General features: G+C 36.2%; 1 protein-coding gene across 21 annotated transcripts in view; it reads right to left on the bottom strand.

Moving 5' to 3' along the window:
* Positions 1 to 4,714: 4,714 nt before the first annotated feature.
* The window catches only part of ATGRIP (Golgi-localized GRIP domain-containing protein), a 48,907-nt gene continuing 40,939 nt past the window's right edge, over positions 4,715 to 12,682 (bottom strand). For 20 of the 21 annotated variants that reach the window (XR_016041200.1, XR_016041204.1, XR_016041203.1 and 17 more), the window contains 7 exons: positions 8,593 to 8,623; positions 8,409 to 8,467; positions 7,954 to 8,025; positions 7,753 to 7,800; positions 6,336 to 6,441; positions 6,194 to 6,252; positions 4,715 to 5,328 (listed from right to left, as the gene is read on the bottom strand). Coding sequence is in view for 11 of the 21 variants with exons in the window: in XM_006828665.4 (XP_006828728.1) it covers positions 5,206 to 5,328; positions 6,194 to 6,252; positions 6,336 to 6,441; positions 7,753 to 7,800; positions 7,954 to 8,025; positions 8,409 to 8,467; positions 8,593 to 8,623 (498 nt within the window). In the remaining 10 variants the exon portion in view is untranslated. Of the gene's footprint in view, positions 5,329 to 5,777; positions 6,253 to 6,335; positions 6,442 to 7,752; positions 7,801 to 7,953; positions 8,026 to 8,408; positions 8,468 to 8,592; positions 8,624 to 12,682 lie in introns of those variants that run through there. The other variant, XR_016041208.1, reaches the window with a different exon arrangement.

The following is a 12,682-nucleotide window of genomic DNA, read 5'->3' as shown; positions in this document are numbered from 1 at the left end:
AGAGAGAGGCCACAGATAAAATGCACCTATTTTAGAAATGTAGATGTGAAGAACACCTCAACTTCACGAGAATGACAATGACTCCCTCACTTCTAAAAATGACCTTTTTGCCTTGGGATAAAATTATATACCCTCTATTAAACTGTAAAATATCTATAATGCCCCGATACAGCTAATCTTATAATCAGCTAATTACAGTGTAAGTAATTATAATCACGCTATTGTATATAATAAAACCATTTATTTTTCTTACAAGGAATAATTCAACTGTACGAAACAAACTTGAAGTACATCATTTTTAAACATTAGCCGTAAACCACACACACCCAAAACCGAACCCCGTTCTTTATGAAAACAAAATAAAGCCTAACCTAATATCTTGATTCAAAAAGTACTTCGGTGATAAAAAAATTTTCATGATGGCTTTAAAATCAATTTTCAACACCAATAATATAATTTGAAATTAAAAAAAAATGGTAGGATATATGAACACTTATTTTTATGGTGAAATAAAAAGTCTAGATAATTTATTGTAATATACACTATTTTTATAGTTTAAAATCCTTTTTTTTTTTTTTTACAATCATAATATTCAAATTGAGATGATCGATTTAAAGGTTTTCCATCACTTAAATTTCAATTTTCTATGAGTTATGAAATAAGGTTTTTTATTTTTATTTTGATAGGGCTGCAACCCTATCAAACCATTTTCCTTTATTAATTTATTAACACGATATAATGATCTCTCGTGGAATTATATGACAAGGAAGGGCTACAAAAATAGCCCCTTGTTTGTTTTCCATGAATGTACGCATATAAGGTAGAATCCCACGACCCTACGCACATAAAGAGAAGGTCATCTGAGGGAAATGTTTCGATTACATGATAATTTATCATTTTTAATAAAATTAGGCCTTATTATTGTTTGACGGTATTTATCATAAATGTTATAAGACAAACTTATATTCAGTTTATCTTTTTAAAACTTGTTCTTACTTTGTTCAAAATAATTTACTGAAAATTATATATATCTTAATTAAAAATAGCTAAAAAATCTAAAAATATCTAAAAACAAATAAAAACAAATAAAAATATTTATATAGGGCACCAACCTTATATCATAGAAATAAGTTGCGGCTTAAAAACCTACCCAATTAATCATCTCGACCTTAAAATGCATGTATACAAAAGAAAAAAAAAATTCAAGTTCAAAACATAGTGCATCTTTTTATCCTTTATTTGAGACATCCATTCTCATGATTTTTAAGCGTCCATAAATCTGCTTCATGTATACTATTTTTGAAACTTATAAAAATAGATTTTCATGTGAAGCCTTCCCGCACTAGAACCACCTCTTCTGGTACAATTAAGGGATGTGCTATACTTTAATAATTACTTAAAATCGAGGGTTTATCCAAATTTAAAAATATAATATATAATAAATTCATGTACCAAACAACTGAAACACAATAATAATGCACAAAGTATATTAATACGAAGAAGAAAACAATCATATAAAATTGTGTCATCTAAACAAGCATAGAAGCAAATAGCATTAGAAGAAAAGAGGTCAAAATGGTCATTTAAGACAATAATTTACCCTTGAGGATAAATTTGTTATTTTCTCAATAGACATGGGTTAATAAGAAGATTAAGGAAAACTCCGAAGATGAACGAGCCACGCCTCACGGAGACCTCGATAGCCTAAATTTTGGAGAGCTCTAAGAGTGCCACGTGTTACGTTTGGCTTAGCTGTATCCGTGAGTAACTTTGTCCTCTTCTGGGTCCCGCCACGTAGGCTCGACGTGGAAGAACAGGAAATCTTGTCCTCTTGCCAATAATTGAAACGGAGTTTTAAAACACTTGTGATTTCTCAGATTTCCAATCCTCATTTGGATTGCAATAGGTCCGGATCTAATGGCTCGACTTGCAAAATCGAATCCGAACGGTTAATCGGACATGGGTTCGAAAGCGGTTTAATCGATAAATCGACTGATTCAATTGGGTAAGTCCTGGGCAGCCAAGAAAACATTAAAAAATAAAAAAAATCAACTAAAATATGAAAAAAATACAAAAAATGATTAAAACAAAACACATTTGAAAATTACTGAAAAAATGAATTTTAAATAATCAATTTGTGTCTGTTTAAAGATATTTTTAAATTTTTTTGAAAAAGATGGAGAAGATATAAAAGTGAGTATTAATGACCAAAATAATTTTTCAATCTTTACCATAATATAAAGAATATTAAAAAATATATTACAAACAAATTTTTTTACTTTTAAAAATTTATGTATATATTTTTTAATTGTTTATTTTAAATACCGGCCGATCATCAAAACCGCTCAAAATCAAAACCAGTGGTCTGTTCCGATCTAACCGGGTGGTTACCGGTTAGATTGTCCTGTTTTTCCAACAGTGCTCGTCTCTGATTCCCTACTAAGACCTCTTATGTATTTTTTTCCTTTTAACTAAACTTATTTAATATTTGTATAAGTTCCCTCTAAATTCCCAGTATAAACCCCTATTTCAGTTTTTATATTATTATTTTTTAAAAGTTTTTTGGATTACCCATTCAAATTGATATAGACTCCATGTAGATCACCCATCCAACGATTGAACACAGATTTTTAGATGAATGATCCGCCTTATTGATTCGGGTTTTAAAACGTTAATTGAAACAAAGTGTTTGATACCCACACATGTTGTTTAAAAGGAGCTTCCAAAGTCCACTGATCCGAGGGATTGGGATGGAATTGATATTGAAAAGGTATCAGTTCCGGTTTGGACTTCCCTGAATTAATTTTCTGTGGCTTATCTAATATTTGTTAGGCCCCTAAGCCATCAAATATGAAAATCAACTAGCTAAAAGTATTTACCATTGATCATGTACGATGCTTAACAAAAAATTTCTCGCTTAATTCTTAGTATTTAGATTTCAAATCTAATGGCTACAGATAATTTCTGTAACGTTCTTGCAGTGAAAATAGATGGTCTCTTAGTATGCATTCCCTGTTTGACTTTTTTATATTTTTAATATTCTTTCAGATAATCTGCAATATGTCATAGCCATGTGATATGGATGAGCCACCTCCCCGATCCGGATTTTGAAGTACTTGTCAAACCTAATACTCACCTTCCTTGATAACGAAATCTCCATTTTGGAGTGGCGCAACTCGAATAGAGGTCTCTGATTTTCATGAACGATACATCTTCCAGTTCGAGTAGGGTTAAAGAAATAGATTGGCTTACTGAGTTGGTCGCTGGATGAATCCAGATTAACCGACTCGCGGCGAGGTTGATTAATTAAAACTGTCGATAAAAAATGAAGAGAAATTTATCAAATTTTCCTATAAGAGATTAACAATTCAATATTTTACCTATATCTTTTGATTTGATTTCAAAATACCCATAAAAGAACACTGTTGAGTTCAAATCCTGACATGACCCCAATTTTTACTTACCAAAAAAAAAAGTTTCAAATAATTTATTAAAGAATTCATCTGTTATGAGTATTTATATAAATTTTTTAAAAATAAGAACTTAAAAATGAGGGAAAAGTTCATATAGAGCTGAGGCTCTAAACAATCAAATTAGAGCCCAGCTCAAAAGGTTGTTTTGATGCTCAAATATCCTCAAATTGTACATCTTGTAACGCATTTTTGGACCGTCAATTTTCAAGTTTTTCAAGTTTTCATAGAACTGCTCGATCTACACTATTTTTGAAGTTTTAGATTTTATAATTAAAATTAATAGTATATTTTAAAGCTATCACAAAGATTTTCAATATTAAAACCACTTTTCTCGATACTAATTGAAGGTGGGCTCTAATCTGATTGTTTAGAGCTTCGACTCTAAACGAACCACACCCTAAAAATAAAGGCTAGTTCAAACTATCGCCATGCCACTTGTTCAATCCAGGTTCTCTTAGGGTGAAATTGCCTTGCTCATTAGGGTGGAACATCGCCTAGATTCGGTGATTATGAATATGGATTTTCTTGTCCTTTTTCTTTTGGAAAGATTCCATTGTATTTTTAGCCTTTTTTTGTCAAAAAAATGGAAATATCATCTTCTATTAATGCTTTGGCTCATTTTAAGCCATTCCGGTCCCGGAATTAACTTTCGCATTAAGAGTCGTTTGGGTTTCCAGAAGAGAGGTTTTGGGTTCGAGAGAGAGAGAGAGAGAGAGAGAGAGGGATTTTCAAAAAGGACACGAGTGAAAGGTATGGCCTAACATGGCTCTGAAAAATAAATTAAAAAAAGAATAATGCAACACGTCCAATGCTACTAGTGAAAAGAAGCACCAGCGCACGTTTACTATGCTCATACTCATGCTCATGCGCGCTCATTTTGTTCATCTACTCCCACAATAACAATTTTTGGGAATCACTTAACCTTAATAAGATGATCTTTTTCAAAAGAAAAATTTTGAATTGCCGAGGTAGTAAAAAACCGGATGATTCACTGTAGTGAACCACTTGATTCACAATAAGGACTTAGTTGGGTGAACCACCGGATAAAAGAAGCAATTTGTTCAGGTGAAAAATTTTAAAAGCCCAAAAAAAAACCCAAAAAGATATGGATAGAAATAATGAGAAGAGATAAATGGCTTATTGTCTAAATAAAAGTATGCACGGGCTGGCTCTATCTATTCCTTAGCGCAGAGAGAGAGAGAGAGAGATGGCCTTAATGTGAGAGCCATCAAGAGGGAGACTAACACAGACACATATTGTACCATTGTCTCATTAACAAACACACCCTTTCCATCCAGTAATGAAAAAATGGCAGGGTGACTAAACCCCTGAAACAAAAGGAATAAAATCCTTCAATTTCTTACAAATTAGAGTGTCTTCCATAAAACGCACACTTCACCACATCGACCCAAATGAAAACCCTGCGAGGGGAAGGCTCTCTCGACAATTGCTTTCCATTGATCTCATTTATAAAAGCCTTACTTGAGTTAAAAGAATCGGTACTCACTATCATGTGTATTTGCAGATACCGCACACCAGCTTCATATAATAATGGGGAATTCCGGTTGACCACAATATGCCATTGTTACAAGGCATACTCTGTACGACGTCATGGATTTTCCATCTCTTCTACTTTGTCGGTGAATTTGGCTAATTCACGAGGAAATGAGACCATGAATTGGTCCTGCTCTTAGTCAGATTGGGAGTGTGGATTCTGATACAGCAACCATTGTTAAGAGAATGAGAACTTTGAGAAGAGAGAGAAAGGACTGGAAGAGGCACCATCAACAACAGTCGGGGTAGTGGTCGTTGAAACATCAGATGAGATGCGGGAAGCTTCTTGACACTTTCTAATCTGAAAGATGTGATAAACAAGCAATATTAATACAGAATGTCGAAAGCCATGTGCTGACCAATCAAGAATGCTCTCTCTCTCTCTCTCTCTCTCTCTCTCTCACGCACGCATAGACCCCACAAAAAACAGTTACAGGCAAACCCCAATACCTCACCACACCGTCCTAGCAGCTGCTTATAGCTATGCTTTGCAAAACATTATAAGACATAGGAGTGGGAAAACACCTATGTTAGTGTTTATAACATTAAAAATATAGGATTTTACACTACAAGACCATTCACTTTTAGTACAAGAAGTCACAATCACTCTTATCCACTGAATGAAAAATCCTACGTATTAAAATGTGGATAGTCAAGAATTTTTCTTTTGCATTTTTTTGCACAATTAATGACCCATCCGCAGCCACCTGATTTTGCATCTAAGGGTCAATAATAATTGTGATCTCCTTATTTCAAAACTAAATGATCTCATGATATACATTTCCTTAAATATATATAATCATTCTTCTCTCTCTGACTTCCACCAGAGGAAATATATTTTCGCACATGACACTGAGAATGGAATACGACTTTTTCAAACATTGTCTACTTGATTAAAATCTTCTAGGCCCTTCATTCCTATGCATAAAATGTAAAAGTAAAATATTAAAAATAAATAAATAACTAATAGCCAAAAAGATAAATGCATGCATTAAATTCATGAAATAACATGTGCACAGATGCGGGATTTGAATTAGTTCAATTCATATATTTTCCATGTGTGCCGTTTGGGTGCTTGTCCATGTGGCAATGCCTCCACATGCAAGTAATGAGTCCTTTTGCACATGCTCGTGAGTGCGCACACACACACACACACGGAGAAAGACCTCCTCAGGGCTGAACTGTAATAGTGTTGCTACAACAGGGAGAAGAGCCTCCACCTCCCCTGCAGATGAAAAAGACCATCAAGGTGAATTGTTCTTGTTGTGTTTCATGCCTGTAGCATATCCAAAATTGTATTGAGCATACCAGTTTCGAGAAGTTTGAGGACCACATTTTTGAGATACGTCATGTCCACCCCTTCACGCTTCTGCGCTCGTTCCATGTTCCGCAACTCGGCCTTCAACATAGCTTCCTGCATCAATGGTTACTAATCCATCTCACTACTTATTCATCGAAGGGGTTTCCTCTTGTTGAGAAGTCTCTCTCTCTCTCTCTCTCTCTCTCTATATATATATATATATATATATATGGGATTGTGTACTATGAGACCATTTATCTTTAGTATAAGGAGGTCACAATTAATCCTAACCATTAGATATCCAATTGGATGGCTTGGGGTGTGTCATGAAGTTCAAAAAAAAAATTATCGGGCTTTGAGTTTAGTCCCAAGTACAATTATAACCATTTGATTTGAAATTTGATGGACAAAAATGGTTGTGACCTCCTTGCACTAAAAGTAAATGGACTCTTGGTATACTTTTCTTATATATATAATCCTTTATAAAAAGTATCTCTCAAAAGAGAAACAATCCAATAAAAATCCCAAAAGGATTTAAAGCCCTAAAAATCATTGTTTTTGGTAAATTTCTCACAGGGGAGAGTTGTTTTTAGAATCAGAAAATCTTGAGCTTGATCATCTTGACTTATGGGTTCTAGAAAAAAAAAAAAAAAAAAAAAAAAGGGGTGTGGGGGGGGGGGGGTGGTGGGTGGGTTAGGGGATTTCAAACCCGAAGAATAGTGTATCTTTGCAACACAAAATCAAAACCATTCCTTTTCAAATGTCCACAAATCCACCATTTTTGCTCCTTTTTTAGAGCCTCAAATTCCATAATCAGAGGTAGAAATGGATTTTCAGGCCATTATCAGGGTTTCTGGCTTCAAAAATGCATTTTCTAGAGGTTTTTGTTTTTTGGGTCACAGCTTCACTTTTTATCAATTCCGAAACAACTTTCTCCAATTAGATTGAACTAATAGTCATTTTGCTTTTGTTTATGAGGTCATATATTTGAGCTTTTAAAATCCATAATATTTTAGTAATTTTATTAGGATGACCTTAATAAGAGGAGCCTTTTAAAGAATGAATTTGAGATCTCATGTATTCCATTACTCATTGTCTTCTTTCATGTGTTCGGTGATTTTTCTATTCTGAACATAAATTAATTTACATTTTCTTTTGATGCTTAATGCATTTAATACATGTGCAAAGCACATGCATTCAAATAGTATTTCTAAAGTGAGCTACGCCAGAAATGAATCAAGTCAAAAGATATGAAAATAATGTAGTAAATCACCCCATAGAAAGTACACAAAAATTTTCTGAATCTGTAAATAATATCCAATGGGGAAGAGATGTATAGAATAATTCAATCTATTTTTTCAGAAAGTTAACCTAGAATAATTCAATCTTAGAATTGCGAGCTGTTATAAATAATGCATCTCTTACCTGCTGATTGTGGAGGCGATTTTCATGTTCGAGCTCATCAATCTCTTCCTGTCAGGTTTAAATATGAGAAGAAACGTACACAATATGTGTCTTTGCTTCTCTCCAACAACTGTGTTCCTTTGTGTGTGTGTGTGTGCATGTTCGTGGGGGTTTGTGTTTGGGGGGGTGGGGGACTTGAAATATCAAAAGAAAGGGAGTTACTTGAAGTGCTAAGATGTGGCGTTGACATTGTGCAAGCTCCTCCTCTCTGTGAGCTTGTTGCCGAGCCAAAATCTGAAATTCAGAATATTAATAGGATAGCTTTTTGATAGTAGAGATGTTTTGAACTAGTTTCCTTGGAATATGAAAATTTTCAAATGTCTTGATGCTCAACATGCAAGAGAACCTTCAAAAACAGATAACAAAAATCCGAACGACCAAATCGTGTCAAGCATTTAGTACTTTGTCCAGTACTTGAAATTTTACGCTAAAAGGGAGAACTCATTTTAAAAGAAGAGTAACCACTCATTGATCTGCATTTTCAGCCAAGCCCAATGCTGATAAAGGAATTGGAAGAGGAATAAAAAAAAAACTGAATATAGAGAACTAAAAATTCTTAAGCATAAAGTGACACCAGATTAAAATCGTCAAGCAAGATAATGACAAAAGATCCGTACCAGAATTTGTTGTTCTGCAGTTGATGTAGTAGAAACTTGAACGTCCTGCTTCAATGAATCTAGAATATACCCGTTAAATAAGAACGATTGTTGAAATCTAGATTGCATAAATGATTCTGTCAAAGGATAATGAAGTATGCTAACTTATATCATACAACAAGACTGTAAGAAAGCTCCTCCATACCTATGTTTCTATGGTTGTCCTTGTACTGTACCTGAAACAATCAGGAGGTTATTTAATTGCTAAACACTATATAAATATAAGAAAGTTGAGAACTTTTTCTTGTCACCAAGCACTTACATTGCTAAAAATTATAATTGTTGATGTTTGGAGATCAAGATCTCCAATTAAATATTACGTGCTACATGTAGATGCGTATTGAGTCATATGCTGCGTTAGTAATAAATGCAACAGAAATTCCAAAATTCTCATATTTTAAGAACTTCAAGCCATACTTCAGCTTGACTACAACATTAGTATTTGCATTCAAATTAATGGGGGAATACCCTTCACAAGTTTGAAATTAGAAGTTTACTGAATGGAAACTAGTAATAAAAAATTTAATGAACGTTTATACAAGTGTACACAAACCACTAAGTTCAATAACTTCACAGAGATTGGCTTAGCTAAAATTAAAAATAGTGAAGGAATTTCTCTCATTCAGATAGTAATATAGAAATCACACGATCTGGTTTACTAACCAAACATTTACATAGAAGGATAAAATTATTAGGAAGATATGGTTCACTTAGTTTCCTTTATTCCATAGATATTTTCCCCATCAAAATAGAAGCACTCAGGGCAATGGAGCCAATACGGATAGCTCTTCAATATAGAGCATTTTCTTCAACTCTAAGTAGTAAGGAAGGATGTTTCAATGTGTGAGCTTCCATGAGAGACAAATCCAAGGGATTGTGCTTTTAAAGGAAGTATTTCATTCTCGAAATGTTTTCTCTTTTTAGAAAAAGTTGATTGTATATTGATAAAGATCTATATGGTGGCGAAAAATCACCAGCTTTGCAAAATGGGCCACCAGGCTGCAAACAGAACATGTACAAAATGCTTCGCAAAAGGTCCTAATCAGGACTGAGAACCAGATACCTAGAAACTAGTGATTGCTGTTCAGTTATTTGCCAGTGTATCTGTGACATGGCTTACACATGCAAAACATGCTCAAACGTGATCTGTAGGAAGTTAGAAATCTCCAAGACATGGGTTGGAAATTTGTTCTGGATAACAAGAGCAAGGGTACTGCTTAAAGGCCCATCTGATGACATTGATGGAACAGCCTCTACTTTGAGGGCAGAACCCAAATTGAGGTCAAACAACAGATGGCCTTCCAGCAGCAACCTATCATCTATCATATTTGAGTTAGCCATATCAATGGACCCCAAAAAGGACAGTAGTTGTATCAATGAACCCCAAACAGGACAGTAGTCTTAAGATCTAATTCTAGCGACATCACACATGCCCTGCTGCCCCGAATTACCAAGGGAGCACCTGTTTGAGCTCAATGAATCCCTTGATTGGAGGTGGTCACAGGTGTAATCTAGCAATCACCATGAGCCAAGCCTTTAGAATGTGACTCCAGTTTTAGGAAAAAACTGAGGACAAGCCAAGGAATTTCTGGCCCAAAACATGGCTCTAGGTTTGCCCTTTTCAATTAAGGGCCCCTACTGTTCTTTCTTTCTCTCAAATATTCCGGAGTTCCTCCCCCAGCTATATTGACAACAACATGGCCGGTAAAGTTGCTTATCAGAGATGAGACTGGCAGCTGGGAATGGTGGAGAATGGTAACCCCACTAATTGCTGTATACTCTCAGGCCCCACCCATTCCCAATGAAAGGCACACCCAAATCTAAGCAGAGACAAGGAAATGGAGAAATAGGTGGTCAATGGATTCTTCCTCTTTCTTACACATAATGCAGCAATTGGGCAGTGGTACCCCTATCCTTTGGATTTTGTTGATGGTTAGGTGCCTTTCTTAGAGAGGACCAGCCAGTTAAAGACCTGTGTTTGGGGGAATAGAAGTGTACCAAGCTTTGCAATCTATGACACGCACACAGTTGGATGGGTTTAGGGTGCTGTGCATGGATTAGACTGAAACACTACCAGATGGGGAAGGGGACCAAACCATTTTAATTGCTGCTCCTCCAAGGTGCACACCATTTTTTTTAGGCTGTCAAAAAAGGCTGACAAAGCTTGGATCTCCGAGTCAAATAGATACTTCCTAAAAGTTGGGGACCACACATTGACCCGCACGAACTTCTCATCCAAGCACTTCAATACCCTACAAAATCTGGGCATTCTGAATTCTGATAGTTAACTTGATTTCTCTCCTCTCATACTTGGTTACATTGGCATTACTGATTCAGCCATGGTGGAAGCGACTTTTTGGAAGCCATCAAGAAATTAAACCATGATTGGGGGGACTTCTTGGTTGTAGAAGGAGATTCTAAATCTGTTATCTCCTGGGTAGAGGACTTCGATCTGCCCCTGGCATTTAGAGAACATCTTCAAGCAAATTTCCTTCCTTAGAAGGCATATCTGCATCTCCTTTTGACACACATGGCATAAGACCAACTTTGGAGTCGACACATTGGCAAAAGCATTTGCTTCTGGACAGATCGCAGGAACGGTCACAGCAACTTTTTGAGCTTGGTACCACCTTTTTGGCATGTTGGTTTTAGCCCAGTGCTCTTCCTGAGCACCATTTTTTGTATAAGTTTCTCAAAAGTTGGGCCCGTTAGTAGGCACCAATCCCTGCGTTGCAGTTTTTATAAAGTAATACAAGCTTATCATCAATTTTTCCAAAAAATAAAAATAAATAATAAAACAAAAACCAAAAAACAAAAAGTTCGGCAACTGAAATACCAGAGTAGAATTCCCATTCCATAGGTCTCGCCATAGCCGGATCCTGCCCCCTGATTTCAGAAAAAAATGTGTTCTTGAGGTAAAGTCCCTAGGGATTGAGGAAATCCCCATCCATGCACTAGCCACTGCGCCACTCGTAGTTGCCTTGGGAAGCCAACCCAAATCCTCTAAGCCGTACTTTCCTTTGATAACTTGCTGCCAAGGGACCATTTTGGGTAGCAAACCACCACCACCACCATCATTTGCACAGAAGGACAGCATTACAATCTTCGACATATTCCGAATTTCTATGAAACCTTCCTAGGTTTCCACCCTTGATCCCGGCTGTCTAAGTGGAATCTATGCAACCTCCCTAAGCGTAAACAAAGGAAGTTTTTCATGAAACTTGTAATTGCTTAAGGATGAACATGGGCATCTTAAAAGGCAACATGTGAAAGACTGGATATTGGACAGGGTGGCCTTTATGAGTGCGATCCTGCCCCCGAGGCCAGGAACCTTGCTATCCAATCTGTCAACCTCCTCTCAGACATCTCTATCCCATTTTGTTTTCTGGGTTTACATAAGAAAGTGGCAGTCCGAGGTCCTTATTGGGCAGAGGTTCCATTCATATCCCATTCTCCTATCCTCGGCCAGTTCAGGCACACTCCCATCATTTTAGACTTCAAAACTTTATGTTCAGGTCGGTAGACAGCTCAAAATGTCAGAAGGAATAACCAAAGAGAATCCACTTGCTGAGGCACTACATTCCAAAGCACAAGGGTGTCATCGGCATTCTGCAAATGGAAGTCTACCCAGGTCCCTAAGCAAGACGAAAAACCACGCGATAGATTCTTTTTTTACAAAAAATTGTTAACTGTTCTATTGATAAGATGGGGTTACAGGAGAGCCTAGAGATCACCCACAAGCAGGAGCTTTAGCCAAAAATAGGCCTACCACCGAATGGCAGCCCCATACAAAAAATGGGGTTACATTATAAAAGTTAACCCAGGCATTACAAACAAAAGTATTTAGGTACAAAAAATAAAGACTCAAAAGGTCAGGTGACACTGGTGTGAGCTCCATCCTGAGCGAGGTGGTCCGCCAGGGCATTGGATTCCCACCAGAAAAACCACACAATAGATTGTGATTGTATAAATTGAATACGGCTAACTGAAATTATCTCCAACTATAGAAAAGAGATATGGGAGAAAAATGGCTCCTCGGTTATGGTCCAACTTTGAGGGAAAAGAAACCTTTAGGGTAGGCGTTGACGAGCACTGAGAAGTATGGAGACCCGGCATGCTGAGATTGGATTCCTCAATTTTACACCAAAAAACCATTCGATACAATACCTGATTCAGAATGTCACTCCATATTGTCATACGCTTTCTCCTGGACTAACTTTAAAAATGAGGCCAGC

Source organism: Amborella trichopoda, chromosome 9 (assembly GCF_054954075.1).
Source record: "Amborella trichopoda isolate Santa Cruz 75 chromosome 9, AtrichopodaSantaCruz75HAP2 v2.0, whole genome shotgun sequence".
Taxonomy (NCBI): Eukaryota; Viridiplantae; Streptophyta; class Magnoliopsida; order Amborellales; family Amborellaceae; genus Amborella; species Amborella trichopoda.
The sequence above is the reverse complement of the archived record's forward strand: the minus strand, read 5'-3'. Positions and strand labels throughout refer to the sequence as shown.